This window comes from Oncorhynchus kisutch, linkage group LG13, assembly GCF_002021735.2.
Source record: "Oncorhynchus kisutch isolate 150728-3 linkage group LG13, Okis_V2, whole genome shotgun sequence".
Classification (NCBI taxonomy): domain Eukaryota; kingdom Metazoa; phylum Chordata; class Actinopteri; order Salmoniformes; family Salmonidae; genus Oncorhynchus; species Oncorhynchus kisutch.
The window spans coordinates 49,107,309-49,128,838 of record NC_034186.2 but is presented as its reverse complement, the minus strand read 5'-3'; the positions used below and the strand labels follow the sequence as shown (position 1 = coordinate 49,128,838).

The window sequence follows — 21,530 nt, the reverse complement described above, 5'->3', positions numbered from 1 at the left end:
AAGGGTGGTGATATTGTGGAACAGGAGACAGAAACCAGAGTCAGAGCTGCAAAACTGTAGTGAGAGGAGAAACAGCGTCAGGCAAGGAAACAGGATAGCCCCAAAAAAGCCCCCAAATTTCCCTAGCTGGAAGCCTGTGTTTCAGACACAGGCTGCAAATGTGGCTGTAAATGACCCTGCTAGTCATCTATGAACATTTGAACATCTTGGCCATGTTCTGTTATAATCTCCACCCGGCACAGCCAGAAGAGGACTGGCCACCTCTCATCGACTGGTTCCTCTTTTAGTTTCTTCCTAGCTTCTGGCCTTTCTAGGTAGTTTTTCCTAGGCACGGTGCTTCTACAGCTGCATATTGCTTGCGGTTTGGGGTTTTAGGCTGGGTTTCTGTACAGCACTTTGAGATATCAGCTGATGTAACTTCTTACATCTTTATAAATACATGTGATTTGAGGGCAGCAAATGACTAGAATGCGGATGATAAGTTTTATATTTGTATTTATTATTGATCCCCATTATCCAAGGCAGCAGCTACTCTTTCTGGAGTCGAGCAAAATTCAGGCAGTTTACACAATTTTGAAAACATTACAATACATTCACAGATTGTGTGCCCTCAGGCCCCTACTCCACCACTACCACATATATACACAGTACAAAAACCATGTGTACATTTGTGTATAGTGCACATGTTATCGTGTTTGTGTGCCTGTTTGTATTGCTTCACAGTCCCTGCTGTTCCATAAGGTTTTTTAAAATCTATTTTACTACTTGCATGAGTTACTTGATGTGGAATAGAGTTCATCTCATGGCTTTATGTAGTACTCCGAGCCTACCATAGTCTTGTGGCATGTCTTGTGGGTATGCATGGGTGCATTCCTGGGTGCATTTAAATACAAGCAGTGATGAAGTCAAACTTTCCTCCATTTTGAGCCAGGAGAGATTGACATGCATATTTTTAATATAAGCTATCTGTGTACATCCAAGGGCCAGCCGTGCTGCCCTGTTCTGAACCAATCGCAATTTTCCTAAGTCCTTTTTTGTGGCACCTGACCACATGACTGAACAGTAGTCCAGGTGCGAAAAAACTAGGGCCTGTAGGATCTGTCTTGTTGACAGTGCTGTCAAGAAGGTAGAGCAGCGCCCTGTCATGGACATAAAACAGTAGCCAAGATGGGGGGAAGTAGCAAAATGTTTCGACCATAATAGTTTACAAACCAGGGTAACTCAAAGCAGTTTAGTCACCTCAACTTGCTCAATTTCCACATTATTTATTACAAGATTTAGCTGAGGTTTAGGGTTTAGTGAATGATTTGTCCCAAATACAATGCCAGACAATTCCTTGCCAGCCACTCTGAAACTAACTGAAGCTCTTTAAGTATTGCAGTCATTTCAGTTGCTGTAGTAGCTGACATGTATAGTGTTGAGTTGTCCACATACATAGACACTGGCTTTCCTCAAAGCCAGTGGCAATTCATTAGTAGAGATTGAAAATAGTAAATGGGCCTAGACAGCTGCAGGGAATTGATTCTAAGCTAATCAGGGAATTCCTGATTCTACCTGAATTATGTTGGAGAGGCTTCCATTAAAAAACCCACTCTGTGTTCTGTTAGACAGGTAACTCTTTATCCACAATATAGCAGGGGGAGTAAAGCCATAACACAAACGTTTTTCCAGCAGTAGACTTTGATTGATAATGTCAAAGGTTGCACTGAAGTCTAACAAAACAGCCCCCTCAATCTTTTTCTCATCAATTTTTCTCAGCCAATCAGTCATTTGCGTAAGTGCTGTCTGAAAGTTTGTTCCAGAAGTTTACTAAGGGTTGGTAACAGGCTGATTGGTCAGCTATTTGAGCCATTAGAGGGGGATTTACTATACTTAGGTAGCGGAATGACTTGTGCTTCCCTCTAAGCCTGTGAGCACACACATTCTTTGTCCCTGTTTGTCCCCTTGCTCCTGTCTGTTGCACACATTGCACAACGTTCCTGCCACACCTCTCACACAGTGAGACATCATTGGTTGTCTGATTGATTGACTGATTGATTGACTGAGACAAAAGGTCAGTGGTCTAATCACTCCTCTCAGGCAGTCGGCTTGAAGAGCTGCAACCTTGCCCATAAGCGTCAATAGCACTGCTGTAAATACTGTATCCTCCCCCCTCTCTTTCTGTCTGTTCCCCCAAGGTGCTTGTTAATGTGGGGGTCGGATGATCGGTGCATTTTATGAAGTATGCATGCAGTTCCATTCTCCATGTGGCAGCATCCAGCAGAGATGCATGAAACTGTACATTTCTGGCAGTTCCTGCCCTGCAAACCTGGTTAACATAAGAGTTATCCCACGGGTTAGTGGGGGAATAGACACCACTGTGGGATATGACTGCTTGATTAAAGACATGCTGGACATTTCATGGTTGATTTGCATACGGCCACACATTCCTGATGAGGCCGACGCCACACCCATGCACACTGAATCCCATTAACCTCTCTGCGCACGGAACCCACTAGCGGGCTGAAATTCCACAACATACGGTGATCGCTACATAAATAGTCATATTAAACATGAATGAAAATACAAGTGTCTCACATGTATCGAAAGCCTAGAATGGGACGTATTGACTGAAAGAAACCGATTTGAAGACAACAAGTCATGACATCATTGTGCACCAAAGATTTGCCCACTGTTTCATTGATTGACTGTCTTAACCAAATGACCACTGATCGTCTTGAAATCTAGCTGGGTAGATAGCCAATGAGCTGAGCTAAACGGCAATAGGCCATGTGTATGTGTTGCAAGACCAACCCATGTAGTAAGCTCCAGCGTAAAGTGAGTCATTCGATATTGAAGTTTCATACCGGAAGGAGAAACACATATTACGCACTGCAATTGTTTGGTAAATGCGCAGATTCAGCTGTTTATATATCAATCATTATGGCGACTAAGTCAGGGAAAGCTAAATCTAAGTCTAGATATACAGATGAACACACAATTTTAGAATAAATTGATTGGGAAGGTGAGACAGAGATTGTTGTAGGACGATTCATTTAGCGATTGTGGAGGAGAGAGGACATGGTTTTGGACTGGTAAATTCTTATCATGCTAATGCCCTTGTTTGAAATTAATAATATAAAATATTATTTGTGATTTTTTTATTTTATTTTAGAAGCAATATATAAACATGTCATGAAATGTGAGATGCGTGTGTCTGCCGCCCCACCCCAACCCACATGAAATAGGCCCACACAACAATGGCCAAAGTGAAATGGAGACAGTAGATACAGCTGGTCTGTTGTAATAATATAAAGACAGTAGATCTAGCTATCTAAACAACATAATGTAACTCCAAGTCAATCACACTTCTGTGAAATCAAACTGTCCACTTAGGAAGCAACACTGATTGACAATAAATTGCACATGCTGTTGTGCAAATGGAATAGACAACAGGTGGAAATTATAGGCAATTAGCAAGACACCCCCAATAAAGGAGTGGTTCGACAGGTGGGGAACACAGACCACTTCTCAGTTCCTATGCTTCCTGAATGATGTTTTGGTTACTTTTGAATGCTGGCGGTGCTTTCACTCTAGTGGTAGCATGAGACGGAGTCTACAACCCACACAAGTTGCTCAGGTAGTGCAGCTCATCCAGAATGGCACATCAATGCGAGCTGTGGCAAGAAGGTTTGCTGTGTCTGTCAGCGTAGTGTCCAGAGCATGGAGGCGCTACCAGGAGACAGGCCAGTACATCAGGAGACGTGGAGGAGGCCGTAGGAGGGCAACAACCCAGCAGCAGGACCGCTACCTCTGCCTTTGCTCTGCAAAATGACCTCCAGCAGGCCACAAATGTGCATGTGTCTGCTCAAACGGTCAGAAACAAACTCCATGAGGGTGGTATGAGTGCCTGACGTCCACAGGTGAGGGTTGTGCTTACAGCCCAACACCGTGCAGGACGTTTGGCGTTTGGCATTTGCCAGAGAACACCAAGATTGGCAAATTCGCCACTGGTGCCCAGTGCTCTTTACAGATGAAAGCAGGTTCACACTGAGCATGTGACAGACGTGACAGAGTCTGGAGACGCCGTGGAGAACGTTCTGGTGCCTGCAACATCCTCCAGCATGACCGGTTTGGCGGTGGGTCAGTCATGGTGTGGGGTGGCATTTCTTTGGGGGGCCGCACAGCCCTCCATGTGCTCACCAGAGGTAGCCTGACTGCCATTAGGTACCGAGATGAGATCCTCAGACCCCTTGTGAGACCATATGCTGGTGCGGTTGGCCCTGGGTTCCTCATAATGCAAGACAATGCTAGACCTCATGTGGCTGGAGTGTGTCAGCAGTTCCTGCAAGAGGAAGGCATTGATGCTATGGACTGGCCCCCCCGTTCCCCAGACCTGAATCCAATTGAGCACATCTGGGACATCATGTCTCGCTCCATCCACCAATGCCACGTTGCACCACAGACTGTCCAGGAGTTGGCGGATGCTTTAGTCCAGGTCTGGGAGGAGATCCCTCAGGAGACCATCCGCCACCTCATCAGGAGCATGCCCAGGCATTGTAGGGAGGTCCTACAGGCACATGGAGGCCACACGCACTACTGAGCCTCATTTTGACTTGTTTTTAGGACATTCCATTAAAGTTGGATCAGCCTGTAGTGTGGTTTTCCACTTTAATTTTGAGTGTGACTCCAAATCCAGACCTCCATGGGTTGATTCATTTGATTTCCATTAATAAGTGTTGTGCGATTTCGTTGTCAGCACATTCAACTACGTAATGAAAAAAGTATTCAATAAGAATATTTCAATCATTCAGATCTAGGATGTGTTATTTTAGTGTTCCCTTTATTTTTTTGAGCAGTGTATATATATCTGTTTATTATACCTGTTGTTACAGGGCTCATATGTGAAACTATTCTAACTGAACATTTTCTTTCACAGTGACACTGACTCCGAATGGGAGTCTTATCCGGTGTCCTCTGTGAATTTAAGTATGCTCTCTATTTCTCTCTTTCTCTCTCTCGGAGGACCTGAGCCCTAGGACCATGTGTCAGGACTACCTGGCATGATGACTCCTTGCTGTCCCCAGTCCACCTGGCCTTAGCGCTGTTCCAGTTTCAACTGTTCTGCCTGCGGCTATGGAACCCTAAACTGTTCATTTTTACTCTTGAGGTGCTGTCCTGTTGCACCCTCTACAACCACTGTGATCTCCACCCGGCACAGCCAGAAGAGGACTGGCCACCCCTCATAGCCTGGTTCCTCTCTAGGTTTCTTCCTAGGTTTTTGCCTTTCTAGGGAGTTTTTCCTAGCCACCGTGGTTCTATACCTGCATTGCTTGCGGTTTGGGGTTTTAGGCTGGGGCTATATAAATTGATTGGATTTGATTTGATAGAGGACTGAGGGTCTTCCAAATATTGAAAGTGTGTAAATAGTTACCCATGTTATTTTGTAAATGTATATATAAATATATATTTTTTTCATACATTTTTTTTATTAATATATTTTTTCCCCCCATTTTTTTATCATTTATTTTTCTCAATTGGGGGGGGGGGGGTGTTAGAATACATTTTGGTATTTTGTATATAGTTATTTGGTTCAAAATGTATACCTTCACCAATTTGGCCACTTGGGTACATTTGGGCTACTTGTGTGGGACACCTGGGTGACTTCATGATAAATGTCATGTAGCACACTCATTTTGGAAGTTATCATTCTGAAACTTTGCACAAAGTACTGTTGCCCTCTTATATTTTTCACCGAAATTGTCCCCATCATCCTATCTGAATGTTTGTTTTATCTTGTTCATTTTAAAGATGATACAAAAATATAAATAAAAAACATATCGTTTTTTTCATTGTTTTATCTAAACCATATATATTCTCCTACATTCAATTCACATTTACACAAACTTCAGAGTGTTTTCTTTGAAATGGTACCAATAATATGCATATCCTTGGTTCTGTGCCTGAGCTACAGGCTGTTAGATTTGGGTATGTCTTCAGGCAGAAATTGCACAAAGTAAGGGGGGGGGGGGGGGGGGCTCTAAGAGGTTTTAATCATCCTAGGCAGGCTTCCACACTTTGGAGTTTTTCCAAAACACCCACAGCTTCTGGACAGCTTCAGCATCTCATTTGAACAAACATGCACCTAAGAAGAGCAGGCACTGTCTGCTTAGAAAGGCAGTGTTGTTGGCTAGCACACTGATAATCTAAGGATTGTAATCCAGGGAGGATAACACCCCCCAGTCCTTGTTTCTTATACTTGCTGATACAGATACCCCATCCACAAAGTGAAAGTGATACTTGCATTGGATACCATAGTGGATACCAGGTTAGCACCTGAGAATACTTCAATACTCTGAAGCATAATAAGAGCAGGAACTCACCACGCAGGAGGTCAGAAGAGGCATAGGGTGAGTTGTGTGTCCTGAAGAGCTGCCAGTCAAAGTCATCCTCCTCCCCTTGGGTGAAGTCACACAGACTGGGCTCGGAATCCTCGTCAAAGGTGCAGCCTGCTGCTGAGGAGAGAGAGAAGGAGATGACATTAAGTGGGAGGTCACACATGATGAAGTAAATGGCATTGAATATCAAGGGATTAATGAATCATATTTTTTTATGGACTGCACATAATCACATTTAATTAGATTTCCTAGGATTGAAAAGATGTAAGCCCAAAATGGACACAGAGTTCAGCCATGGCCACCATGAATCAGTATTTGCATCTGATTTGTATTTTCCTGATGATAACATGAAGCTCCATAGAGAATAAAGGGATTGTTGCAATAGGTGAGAACCCACCATCAATCCCCAACAACACCTGCCTTCACTTCAGAAACATTCCACTATCAGTAGTTATTATTAGTGCTGTTGTGTACTGGCTCATTTGGGCTATATTTCACCACGATATCCCTCTGATCCCGCTGATCCTATTTCTATTACTAGTAAACTTAAATTAAATAATTAACAAACCCATTTGAAAAACGAACTATACTGAAACCATTATTTAAAAAATTAAAAATCAATTAAAATAAAAACCATCATGAATTATGGTCAGCTTTTTTGTAATGGGGTTTTCAAGCTTCTGAATCTGGCAGGTCACATTGAGATTGGCTTTATAATTTCAAGGTAGATTCGGCGAGATGACGTTGCCACGAACAGCACCGCAGATGCGGGCGAGTTTGAGTGGTAAGGCTAAAGCAACTGACTGTAGACGACAAGTCGGGGTAGGTGCATCTACTAAAAGTCAGACACTAATGTGGTTTTCCAACAGCAAGGCTAAGATCAACATGGCAGTGTTGCCATTGTTTATAATGTCTGAATATCAAATGTATTTGTATGTATATATATATATATATATATATATGCACTGTACATATACAGTACCTTCGCAAAGTATTCCATTTTGTTACGTTACAGCCTTATTCTAAAATGGATTAAAATAATAATCCACAGCAATCTACAAACCATATCCCATGATGGAAAAGAGAAACCAGGTTTAGAAATGTTTGTAAAATTTATACAAATAAATACAAATATATTTTTTTACATAAGTATTCAGACACTTCACTATGAATTGAGCTCAGGTGCATCCCGTTTCCACTGATCCTCCTTGAAATGTTTCTACAACTTGATTGGAGTCCACCTGTGGTAAATTCAATTGACTAGACATGATTTGGAAAGACACCCACCTGTCTATATAAGGATCCACTGTTGACAGTGCATGTCAGAGCAAAAACCAAGGTTAAATAAATTGTCCGTAGAGGTTCGAGACAGGATTGTGTCGAGGCACAGATCTGGGGAAGGTTATCAAAAAATTTCTGCAGTATTGAAGGTCCCCAAGAACACAGTGCCCTCTATCATTTTTAATATCCGCAAAAGGAAGCGACGCAGAAGACGAACAGCCAGATGCCTCATCAGGACCCGCAGAAGCGAGTAGGAAAGCTGCCGTTACTGTTAATATTACTCGCCAAGTGCAATCATTTGACAATAAACTAGACGAGGTACGATCACAAATATCCTACCAATGGGACATCAAAAACTGTAATATCCCATGTTTCACAGAATCGTGGCTGAATGACGACATGGATATTCAGCTAGCGGGATATACGCTGCACCGGCAGGATAGAACAGCACACTCCGGTAAGACAAGGGGGGGGGGCAGTCTGTGCATATTTTAAACAACAGCTGGTGCACGAAATCGCCTGAAGTAGAGAATATTGTGATAAATTGCAGGCCACACTACTTGCCTAGAGAGTTCTCAGCTATACTTTTCATGGCTGTTTATTTACCACCACAAACAAATGCTGGCACTAAGACCGCACTCAGTCAGTTGTATAAGGAAATAAGCAAACAGGAAACCATTCACCCAGAGGCGGCACTCCTAGTGGCCGGAGACTTTAATGCAGGGAAACTTAAATCAGTTCTACCAAATCGCTATCAACATGTTAAATGTGCAACCAGAGGGGGAAGAAATTTTAGATCACCTGTACTCCACACACAGACGAGTTCAAAGCTCTCCCTCGCCCTCCATTTGGTAAATCCGAACACAACTCCATCCTCCTGATTCCTGCTTAAAAGCAAAAATTAAAGCAGGAAGCACCAGTGAAATGGTCTATAAAAAAAGTGGTCAAATGAAGCAGATGCTAAACTACAGGAATGTTTTGCTATCAAAGACTGGAATATGTTCCGGGATTCTTCCGATGACATTGAGGTGTACACCACATCAGTCACTGGCTTTATCAAAAAGTCCATTGAGGACGTCGTCCCCACAGTGACTGTACGTACATACCCCAACAGCCATGGATTATAGGCAACATTCGCAATGAGCTAGAGTGAACATTCGGTAGAGCTGCCGCTTTCAAGGTGCGGGACTCTAACCCGTAAGCTTACAAGAAATCCTGCTATGCCCTGCGACAAACCATCAAACAGGCAACGCGTCAATACAGGGCTAAGATTGAATCATTCTACACCGTCTCCGGCGCTAGTCGGATGTGGCAGGGATTGCAAACTAATACAGACTACAAAGGGAAGCACACCTGCAATCTGCCCAGTGACACGAGCCTACCAAACAAGTTATATCACTTCTATGCTCGCTTTGAGGCAAGCAACACTGAGGCATGCATGAGAGCATCAGCTGTTCTGGACGACTGTGTGATCATGCGCTCCGTAGCCGAAGTGAGTAAGACCTTTAAACAGGTCAACAGGTGACGAGGGTAGGTAGCAACACATCTGCCACGCTGATCCTCAACACCGGAGCTCCCCAGGGGTGCGTGCTCAGTCCCCTCCTGTACAGCCTGTTCACCCAGAAGTGCATGGCCAGGCATGACTCCAACATCATCATTAAGTTTGCAGACGACACAACAGTGGTAGGCCTGATCACCGACAACGACAGCCTATAGGGAGGAGGTCAGAGACCTGGTTGGGTGGTGCCAGTATAACAACCTATCCCTCAATGTAACCAAAAAGGCCCTAAAAATTGTCAAAGACTCCACCCACCCCAGGCATAGACTGATCTCTCAACTACCGCATGGCAAGTGGTACCGGAGCGCCAAGTCTAGGATCAAAAGGCTTCTCAACAGTTTTTACCCGCAAGCCATAAGACTCCTGAACAGGTAACCAAATGGTTACCTGGACTATTTGCATTGTGTGCCCCCCCCTCTTTTATGCTGCTGCTACTCTCTGTTTATCTTATATGCATAGTCACTTTAACTATACCTTCATGTACATACTACCTCAATTGGCCCGACCAACCAGTGCTCCCGCACATTGGCTATCCGGGCTATCTGCATTGTGTCCTACCACCCGCCATCCCCTCTTTTTACGCTTCTGCTACTCTCTGTTCATCATATATGCATAGTCACTTTAACCATACCTACATGTACATACTACCTCAATAAGCCTGACTAACCGGTGTCTGTATATAGCCTTGCTACTCTTATTTTAAAATGTATTTTTACTGTTGTTTTATTGCTTTATTTCTTTATCCCCCCCACACACACACACACACCTTTTTTCACACTATTGGTTAGAGCCTGTAAGTAAGCATTTCACTGGAAGGTTGTATTCGGCGCACGTGACAAATAAACTTTGATTTGAGCACCTTATGCATTACTACCCCACAGTGGAAAGAACTGACATCCCCCAAAACACAAACTATAAAAATACATAAATGGCTCCTAGCCTCCCATGCATAGGCTACTTTCTGTCCCACACACCAAAACAAAATAATTTGAAAACGAAATAAATGTTTTTATAAAACTTTACCTAAATAAAAATGAGTAAAATGGATCGGAAAACGAACTGAAACAACAACAAAAAACTTTAAACTAATAGAAATAAAAACAAATATAAAACACAAACCTTGCAACACACACACACATAAACACACAGATCCTGGCAAAGGCAATGATGGCCCCCTGCTTTTGTAAAGAATTCCCCTTCCCATACAACACAAACAAACTACAGCGCACATCCCCTAAGCACAGCCACATAAACACACACACTAATAACGTTGGGGAGGGAGAGAGGGATGGCAACCAGGGGTCTGTGATTATTATTGTACTGTAATACATCACAACATGCTACATTCCACATATCAAAAAGCAAAATATTTCCAAATTATATTTAATAGCCAGGGCTTTTAAGGCCCTTGGGCATAATTTGCTTCCGTCTCCTCTCGCAGCATCTGTTGCCATCTCACACATTAGCCCAGTGTTGTGAAAATTACAGGCTAGAAGTGGGCAGCCACTGATTCCCCCAGCCAGAGTTGGAGCGCGACAGTGAGAGCCTAGAGACGCATCGGGGCTACTGATGGGGATGACTAGAACCAGACCCTCAAGGTCACCCTGCTGGTCCACTGCTTTATTAACACTCATTCTGGACTCTAATCCACCATTAAGCAAATGGTTCAAATTTGACCATTTTGCCATTAAGCAACAGACGCATGGACTACAGTCAGCTTCAAAGCAATTTTACAGCTGATGAACAAGAGGACAGCAAAACCATTACAGATCATTGGCAATTTTGTTGTCTGGAAGTTCAAATGTTACAGGCAATCGTAAAAAAAACTAGGTTTGGTCTACTAACTAGATGGTTCATTCCAAGCCTGTAAGAACAGATAGCAGACGTACTGTGGACTTAAGGAATTCCGTATTAAAACGAATCGTCTGCCAGACAATTTATTCAGTGGCGCGCAAACGCACAGGAGTCAGCCTTGCTCACCTCCTCCAACCTCCATTACATTTCGATGATAATATGCTAAAACTGGAAACTCTATAGCATTGTAATTGGTAGCAGAGAGTAGTAGCAGCCCAGCCAGAGAGCCAACAGAGTAATGAATGTTGAGTTGGGATAGGTTTCTCCTCTTCTTCACCCCGGGGAGCTGATTTATGGCCCATGCTAAGCCGTTACTGAAGGGATCCACATGGCGAGGGCCAGAGGTTAATTGTCCTGCACAGGTATCTATTTCTAATAGAACAGCCAAAGATATGGGACTTGAGACATCCAAACCCTGCCAGTATATTATTCCTTACTGGAGCTATAAATGAAGCATGCTGATTTCTCTCCACAGGGACCAATCAGGCGAGAGCTGGAGCATCAGGACTGGAGTGTCTTCTTTTCTGCTCTGACTGGTCTATATAGTGTATGGCCCAGCCCGGCCTTCACATTTCAATTCTGCCCTCTATCTCTCTCCCTCGCTCTTTCCCGCCCTCCCTCCCTCCATGACAGCGGTGTCTCTATCCCGCTAAGTAATTACATTATAATTTGGCATCAGGCACAGCGTGAACCTAAATATGATGTTTGAGACAGTGCCAAGGTTAAAAGGTGAAGTTTTAAAGTTCATTTACTTCCAATTCTATATATTTTGCCATGTCTAATGTGTATTCATGTGATATTTGAGTGACTCAAACATTATTACAAAATCTATGGGCTAACAAACCTAGCTGACATGGGCTAGTTGATCTGTTCAAGTTATAAATAGTTCTCTAAGGTATGCAATGACTGAGGAATACTGATGATGCACTACACAATTTCGAAATGTCACCTTGTGTATTTTACTATTACAACTTTCAAGAGTTAAAAAAACAAACAAAAAAACTGTGCGCCCCACAGTTTGGTAACCTCTGCCCTAGAAAAACTAAATGACTCTTCTAAACTTCAAATGAAATGGAACACATTACTGTACACTTTCTGTTTTTGTATCTTAAAATTCTTACCTGCTCAAATATGCTCAGAACTAGTCTTCTGTGTAAGTTATTGTTAGGAAAATTATGATATAATGACTGAACAATAGTCTTATTTTAAATGAAACTGTAACTAAGTAAACTTGTACTCTGTTTTATTATATCGGATTAACAATATGAGTTCATAAGAAGGGATTGTGTGGCACGGACAAGGAGTAAATAAAGTTAATGAACACCATTCCAACTAGGAAGAAAGGAATGGTTTGTGGATTAAGTAAACAGATAAGGTAGTTAACCTATGGTTGAACTGACGAAACTGAGCTCTGGGGTGTTTTAGATAAGGCAGTGAGTACATTCCTAGGTTTTCTGTTAATTAGAACTGTCAGCTAAGTGGTGATCGATAATGGTGAGGGATCAAAAGTTAATTCAGTTGTGTTGTGTGTCCTGTATATGTGCTAGGGGGTTAGAATGAACTTTTAAAGTTCCCTTTGTCTCGGTCGAGAGGAGGAGATTCATTTTACAAGCAAATGAAATGACGTCATGTTATTGTAAATAAACTGTTGCTCGTGGTAACGTGGCAGCGCGCTCCGAGAATAAATTCTGTTACCTATTATTGATAAGACTGGTCTCCGTCTATTTTATGCAAACAAGAATCTTGCAAATTCTCATAAAATAGATTAAGGGAATTCAATTAATGAAAACACATTGGTATAATTAAATTACAGTAACAGTTATAATACCATCTATTTATAAGAGAATACATGAACCTGCATCCCCTTTATGAAAAGACGACCTCTTCAGCATCACAGTAATCATAATAACTTCACAAATCCACTGGTACTGTTGCCATGACTCTCAGGGTATTACCAAAGAAAATAGCAAGGTGCAAACAGAATAGAAAGTTGTCAGAAGCTCACAAGGATACAATGTCACTGAATAAAGATGTCATAGGGGGGCAATTTGTTCAACAATTTGCTCCCCCTTTGACATATGTGCATTCAAATCAGGGATTGGGCTGTCTGTCTCCCTGGATCAGTCTATTCTCAATGTCATATGTAGCTTCACAAATTAGACTTCACATGTCTTTGCTCATCTGTTTTGTGGCACCCCTGCTTTACCACATAATGAGGTGTTTGCTATGCACAGTTGGCATTGCTAGTGAATTATCCTCTCCATTTACATATGCTGTATTCAGGGTGTAGCATGCATTCGCTCATTTAAGGGGACAGACACTTTCCGCTTGGATAGAGTCTTGGAGAAAATGCTGCTTATGTTATATAAAACAAACCAAGTGCCAAAGCAGATCCTAACATCAACACCATCGCCACCCAATTACACACACACGTGCACGCACACACAAATCCGCACACAAAGCCCAAACAAAATTCATATGCAACTTTAACCAATTCACAAACTTTTGCTCAGCCTTCATGCCCCTCTCATCTCTCAGCACACACCTCAGTTATAACTAGTTCACAGGCGTTACGGGTAATGAATCCCCACCGATTTAAATAAATGCTGGCGTCACCAAGCCACCTGGGAAACAAATTAAATGAGGATATGCTAACTAGCTATCCACACGATTAGAAAATGAGCACACATCTGAGAGACCTGTGGAGAGACATTCCATACATGTTATTCTCTCAGTCCTTCATGGTCAGATCAGATGGTCAGGAAAAAACACAGTCCCTACTCATTTATTTTTACTTAACGTTTAAGTCTCAATGGGGTCAAAATACCTATTTTTATCTCTCATACCTTCTTCACTGTTACGTGGATAGGGACACTTACCCATGCACACATCTTAACACTATATGGGGTCCATGTAGCTGGATCCAGATATTGTCTATTGTGTAACACCAGTTACAGGAGGATAGTGGTTGGCGAGGTTGCAGGTCTAATTTGCATTACATAAAATAGAGTGTCCATATTATTTAGTTATTTACACATCCATCCCCACTGCATACAACATTAAATAATGTATCTGGCTCCCCGGGCATTAATAATTCAGTCTAACCTCATAACCTCATAAGGAGGATGGGGAATTCTCTCTGCTCCACTGCACTCATTCTTTGTCACTGAGTTGAATAGTATACACTGAGTGTACAATATATTTGGAACACCTGGTCTTTCCATGACATAGACTGACCAGGTGAATCCAGGTGAAAGCTATGATCAATTATGTTCGGTCACTTGTTACATCCACTTCAAAATCAGTGTAGATGAAGGGGGGGAGAAAGGATAAAGAAGGATTTTTAAGCCTTGAGACGATTGAGACATTGATTGTGTACGTGTGCCATTCAGATCGTGAATGGGCAAAACAAAAGATTAAAGTACCTTTGAACAGGGTATGTGCACCAGTTTGAGTATGTCAAGAACTGCAATGCTGACGGGTTTTTCACGCTCAACAGTTTCACATGTGTATCAAGAACGGTTCAAAAGGACATCCAGCCAACTGTGGGACTCACTGGAGTCAACATGGGAAAGCATCCCGGTGGAAAATGTTCGACATGCCCCAACGAATTTAGGCTGGGGGGGTGCCACTCAATATTAGGAAAGTCTTCTTAATGTTTGGTACACTCAGTGTAGAGTCATATTGAAAGCTATTGTGGTTAGGTGCCCTCAGGTGCTGCTGTGAGGTCTCTGAGGCCATTTGATTTCACATTAAATAAAACATTTAACAGTTTAAAAGACAACTCCAATCATCCTCAGTCCCTGAAGGTTTGTGATACACTCATACGTATGACAGCCATTATATTTAACCTCACAATTAAGTGTTTACCATTTCCTTTTAAGGACAACCAGGGCTACAAGAAGAATGCAAAACAATTAGACATAAACAGTTGCAAATATCAATTTAAAAAAACATGGTTCCGCCAAAGCAAAAACCTAATAAAAATGTATTTATATAAATGTTAAGTACAGAAATGGTTTGCTCACTGGAAAATGAATCTCCAACTAGTCGGTGACAATTGTGCGGAGTTCAGAGTTTGTGACAGTAAATATGTGCGCTATTACAGTATGATTTCGTTCGAAGTGGTTCTTCTTCATACAAGATCACAATAGTCTATGTAGAAGAACCCCTTCTTTGTCCACTTTCATCGACGTGGCCCGCTACCAAGGATAGTGGCCGACGTGAGTGTTAACCCTCGCAAGGCTGCTGGCCCAGACGGCATCCCTAGCCGCGTCCTAAGAGCAAGAATAGACCAGCTAGCTGGTGTGTTTACGGACATATTCAATCTCTCCCTATTCCAGTCTGCTGTCCCCACATGCTTCAAGATGGCCACCACTGTTCCTGTACCCAAGAAAGGAAATGAACTAAATGACTATCACCACGTAGGACTAATTTCTGTCATCATGAAGTACTTTGAGAGACTCGTCAAGGATCATATTACCTCTACCTTACCTGTCACCTTAGACCCACTCCAATTTGATTATCGCCCCATTAGATCCACAGACAATACAATCGCCATCACACTGCCCTATCCCATCTGGACAAGAGGGATACCTATGTAAGAATGCTTTTCATTGACTATAGCTCAGCATTCAACACCATAGTACTCTCCAAGCTCATCATCAAGCTCGAGGCCCTGGGTCTGAACCCCGCCCCTATGCAACTGGGTACTGGACTTGCTGACAGGCCGCCCCCAGGTGGTGAAGGTAGGAAACAACACCTCCACTTCGCTGATCCTAAACACTGGGGCCCCAATGTACAGCCCCCTCCTGTACTCCCTGTTCACCCATGACTGCGTGGCCAAGCACACCTCCAACTCAATCATCAAGTTTGCAGACGACACAACATTAGCAGGCTTGATTGCCAACAATGACCAGACAGTCTATAGGGAGGAGGTGAGGGCTCTGGGAGTGTGGTGCCAACTCTTACTCAATGTCAATAAAACAAAGGAGATGATCGTGGACTGTATCTTAGTCTATGCTGGTATGACATTGCTTGTCCATGTATTTATATATTCTTAATTACATTCCATTACTTAGAAGATGGACATTTACATAGACTTAGGTTGGACTCATTAAAACTATTTTTTTAACCAATCCACAAAGGTCTTGTTAACAAACTATAGTTTTGGCAAGTCGGTTAGGGCATCTACTTTGTGCATGACACAAGTCATCTTTCCAACAATTGTTTACATACAGATTATTTCACTTATAATTCACTGTATCACAATTCCAGTGGGTCAGAAATGTACATACACTAAATTGACTGTGGCTTTAAACAGCTTGGAAAATTCCAGAAAATGATGTCATGACTTTAGAAGCTTCTGATAGGCTAATTGACATCATTTCAGTCAATTGGAGGTGTACCTGTGGATGTATTTCAAGGCCTACCTTCAAACTCAGTGCTTCTTTGCTTGACATCATGGGAAAATTGGAAGAAAATCAGCCAAGACCTCAGAAACAAAATTGTAGTCTTGATCATCATTGGGAGCAATTTCCAAATGCCTGAAGGTACCACGTTCATCTGTACAAATAATAGTATGTAAGTATAAACACCATGGGACCACGCAGCCATCATGCCGCTCAGGAAAGAGACTCGTTCTGTCTTCTAGAGATAAGCGTACTTTGGTGCGAAAAGTGCAAATCATCCCAGAACAACAGCAAAGGACCTTGTGAAGAAGCTGGAGGAAACAGGTACACAAGTATCTTTAACCACAGTAAAACAAGTCCTCTTTCAACATAACCTGAAAGGCCGCTCAGCAAGGAAGAAGTCACTGCTCCAAACCCACCATAAAAAAAGCCAGACTACGGTTTGCAACTGCAAGCAACTGCACATGGGGACAAAGATAACACTTTTTGGAGAAATGTCCTTTGGTCTGATGAAACAAAAATATAACTGTTTGGCTATAATGACCATCGTTATGTGTGGAGGAAAAAAGGGGAAGCCGAATAACACAATCCCAACCGTGAAGCACGGGGGTGGCAGCATCATGTTGTGGGGGTGCTTTGCTGCAGGAGGGACTGGTGCACTTCACAAAATAGATGGCTTTATGAGGGAGGAAAATTATGTGTATATACTGAAGCACATCTCAAGACATCAGTCAGGAAGTTAAAGCTTGGTCGCAAATGTGTCTTCCAAATGACCCCAAGCATACTTCCAAAGTTGTGGCAAAATGGCTTAAGGACAACAAAGTCAAGCTATTGGAGTGGCCATAACAAAGCCCTGACCTAAATCCCATAGAAGATGTGTGAGCAGAAGTGAAAAAGTGTGTGCAAGCAAGGAGGCCTACAAACCTGACTCAGTTACACCAGCTATGTCAGGAGGAATGCGCAAAAATTCACCCAACTTATTGTGGGAAGCTTGTGGAAGGCTACCCGAAATGGTTGGCCCAGGTTAAACAATTTACAATTTAACTTCTAGGGGGCAGCATAGGGAATTTTAGATGAAAAGCATGTCCAAATTAAACTGCTTGCTAATCAGGCATAAAAGCTAGAATATGCATATAGTAGAGTTGGATAGAAAACACTCCGAAGTTCCCAAAACTGTTTGAATGATGTCTGTGAGTATAACAGAACTCATATGGCAGGCAAAAACCTGACAAAAAATCCAAACAGGAAGTGGGAAATCTGAGGTTGGTCGTTTTTCAACTCATTCCCTATTGAAGATAGTGGGATTTTGGTCATCTTGCACTTCCTAAGGCTTCCACTAGATGTCAACAGTCTTTAGAACCTTTTTTTATGCTTCTACTGTGAAGTGGGGGCGAATGAGAGGGGAATGAGTCAGAGGTCTACCAAGAGCCACGAGCTGACAATGCGCGGCCACGTGAAAGTTAGCTTGCGTTCCATTGCTTTTCTACAGACAGTAGAAATTCTACAGACAATTCTCCGGTTGGAACATTATTGAAGATTTATATTAAAAACATCCTAAAGATTGAATCTATACATCATTTCTATGGACTGTAACGGAACTTTTTGACTTTTTGTCTGCTGACCGTGCCTTGTGAGTTTGGATTGTATACTGAACGCGCAAACAGTTATTTGGACATAAATGATGGACATTATCGAACAAAACAAACATTTATTGTGGAACTGGGATTCCTGGGAGTGCATTCTGATGACGATCATCAACGGTAAGTGAATATTTACAATGTTATTTCTGACTTCTGTTGCCTCCAACATGGCGGATATCAATTTGGCTTGATTTGTCATCTGAGCGCCGTCCTCAGATTATTGCATGGTTTGCTTTTTCCGTAAAGTTGTTTTGAAATCTGACACAGCGGTTTCATTAAGGAGAAGTGGATCTAAAATTCCATGTATAACACCTGTATCTTTTATCAATCTTTATTATGACTATTTCTGTAAATTGATGTGGCTCTCTGCAAAATCACAGCATGTTGTGGAACAACTGAACATAACGCGCCAATGTAAACTCAGATTTTTGGATATAAAAATGAACTTTACCGAACAAAACATACATGTATTGTGTGAAGTCCTATGAGTGACATCTGATGAAGATCATCAAAGGTTAGTGATTTATTTTATCTATATTTCTGCTTTTTGTGACTCCTCTCTTTGGCTGGAAAAAATGGCTGTGTTTTTCTGTGACTTGGCTCTGACCTAACAATCGTTTGGTTTGCTTTCGTCGTAAAAGCCTTTTTGAAATCGGACACTGTGGCTGGATTTACAACAAGTATCTTTAAAATGGTGTAAAATACATGTATGTTTGAGGAATTTTAGTTATGGGATTTCTGTTGTTTTGAATTTTTGCGCCCTGCACTTTCACTGGCTGTTGACAGGTGGGACACTACCATCCCACGTACCCTAGAGAGGTTATAGGCAATGCTACCAAATACTAATTGAGTGTATGTAAGCTTCTGACCCACTGGGAATGGGATGAAATGAATATAAGCTGAAATAAATCATTCTCTCTACTATTATTCTGACATTTCACAATCTTAAAATAAAGTGCTGATCCTAACTGGCCTAAAACAGGGAATTTTTACTAGGATTAAATGTCAGGAATTGTGAAAAACTGAGTTTAAATATATGTTGTGTATGTTGTGAAATTGTTAGATATTACTGCACTGTTGGAGCTAGAAACACAAGCTACACCCGCAATAACACCTGCTAAACACATGTGTGACAGATTTGATTTGACTTTGAATGACTCATGTAGATTGTGAGCGTCATAGAACAAAACATAGCTTTTAATAGTTTGAAGCTCAAACCCTTCGGACTCTACAGACATTATTATCCACCCTTGTCTTACAAACATCTCTCTAGCTCAGCCCCCATTAATCACACAGACTAATGGTTGGTCTATGGTAGAGCCCTGTAGCTCAAACACTGTCTTTAGAAGTCCAAAATGCATTGAGTTAATACCAGTTGTTCCTGCTATTATCATGACAGATTTTTTTTAAAACAGGGTGAAAAAAACAAACAAACAGGAAGCTTGGTTCTCCTCTCAAAATGTGGACTTGAAATGAGGAGTGCATCAAATATTTCACCTCCTCCTTCTTGTAAGGGGGGGATGGAGGGAAGAAGGGAAGAAGGGAGGTAAGTGTGGGAGGGTAGAGGAAATCTCAGTTAACACCACTGATGAGTTACTATTAATTATCCCATTTCCTCCCCATCCTTTTCAAGTAGGTCTATCTTTAGTTGATCTGGAGGGTTGTTTTTTCATCCAGAGGCTGCAATTGCTATGCTGCCTCTCCTCATCATCCCTGCATGCCGTCAATTTCCAATTTGAGAAGGAGACACTTTGCATCTCTCTAAATCCAGAAGAGATAAGAACAGAGTTATAAGTGGATCCTGATAGCAAAGTCAATCTTAAGGAGCATAACGCAAATCAGTGTAATTAGCAAGATGCGATGGGTGTTGCCTCGCATGGGCTCCAACACCTGCTTCCTTTTTTTGTCACATACTATATTTTTATGCTGAAGTTTTCTTTGGAGTGGAGAACGATAGACACCTGCAAAGGCTTTTTGAAAATATAATTTGCTCATTTATATGCAGAGGAAGGTATTTGGCATCCACAGTGACAGGAGACAGTATATTAGGACCTGAGGCTGAGACTCATGCTGGGAAGGGAAGGACCCCAGGAGGAAGGCCTCTCAATACCTGGCTAAAATGTATGTCTGGCAGCTGTTCCTGGGAGCCAGAGAGAAATACAACTGGAGTAGAGCGACTCTTAGAACACTAAGAGCAGGGACACAAGGTTGAGAACACTGTGGCAGGTCCAAAACCCATTCTAAACCTAGCTCTGTCCTCTTTTGATTTCGCCCATCTGCAGGTGGTCAGTGGTCCGCTAATGTTGTTTGCAAGAGATGACATCAACAGTGAGGGAAAGACTAGAAGAAGTTGAATAGAGCATCATAACACTTACTGGACACACCACCAAGCCTGCTTATGTCATAGCAGTGGCACTCGAATCACTTAAGCAACACGACAGAAGACAAGTAATAGGGGTACATAACAGAATATCTACCCCTAGCATTTATTCTCGATAGACTACAAACTGGTGGGGTCAGTATAGAGTACTGTACGTGTATGTTTCCCTTTCACTCTCTCTCTTACTATGCACTCCTTTCTCACACTCACACGCCCATATTATCCAAGGGGAGAACAGTGACACAGAGTAAGTGAAGAAATATATTTGGATTATGTGGGGACAAATGTAAATGCCAACCAAATAACTTTATGGTCAGTGTGGTGTGTGTGTGTGTAACCTTTATTTAGCTAGGCAAGTCAGTTAAGAACAAATTCTTATTTGCAATGACGACCCAGATGACGCTGGGCCAATTGTGCGTGTGGGACTCCCAATCACGGCCGGATGTGATACAGCCTGGATTTGAACCAGGGACTGTAGTGACGCCTCTTGCACTGAGATGCAGTGCCTTAGACCTGTGTGTGTGTGTGTGTGTGTGTTAACTATTTAACTGTACTCCCAATCACGGCCGGATGTGATACAGCCTGGATTTGAACCAGGGACTGTAGTGATGCCTCTTGCACTGAGATGCAGTGCCTTAGACCTGTGTGTGTGTGTGTGTGTGTGTGTGTTAACTATTTAATTGTACTAGAATGCTTAAAAGGCTGGTACAATTTTAAGTATCAGACACCATGTACAGTATTATAATAGCCCATTATGGGCTATTAGCAGGACAATATACCTTTACTAACACCACGTTTTACTTTGATACTTTGTGGATGGGGCCTCCCCAGTGGTGCAGCTGTCACTGTGTCGCAATGCAAAATGCCTTGCTATACAGATACCCGTGCCGGGGGTTGTGCCAAAAATGTCCCCCCTGCCAGAATTCTCCCCCACCCCTCGCGTGAATGCACACACACAATTCTTCATTGCTACAACTTGCCACTGTGAGACCCATGAGGGGGCTTTTGGTTTTAATTTAGAATCCTCTA

At 42.3% G+C, this 21,530-nt stretch overlaps 1 protein-coding gene across 2 annotated transcripts in view; it reads right to left on the bottom strand.

Annotated features, from left to right (window-relative positions):
• Positions 1-21,530, bottom strand: part of LOC109902241 (receptor-type tyrosine-protein phosphatase U) — a 326,293-nt gene that overhangs the window by 224,081 nt on the left and 80,682 nt on the right. For both annotated transcript variants that reach the window (XM_020498440.2, XM_031786469.1), the window contains exon 2: positions 6,363-6,491. In XM_020498440.2, the coding sequence (XP_020354029.1) occupies positions 6,363-6,491 (129 nt within the window). The remainder of the gene's footprint in view (positions 1-6,362; positions 6,492-21,530) is intronic.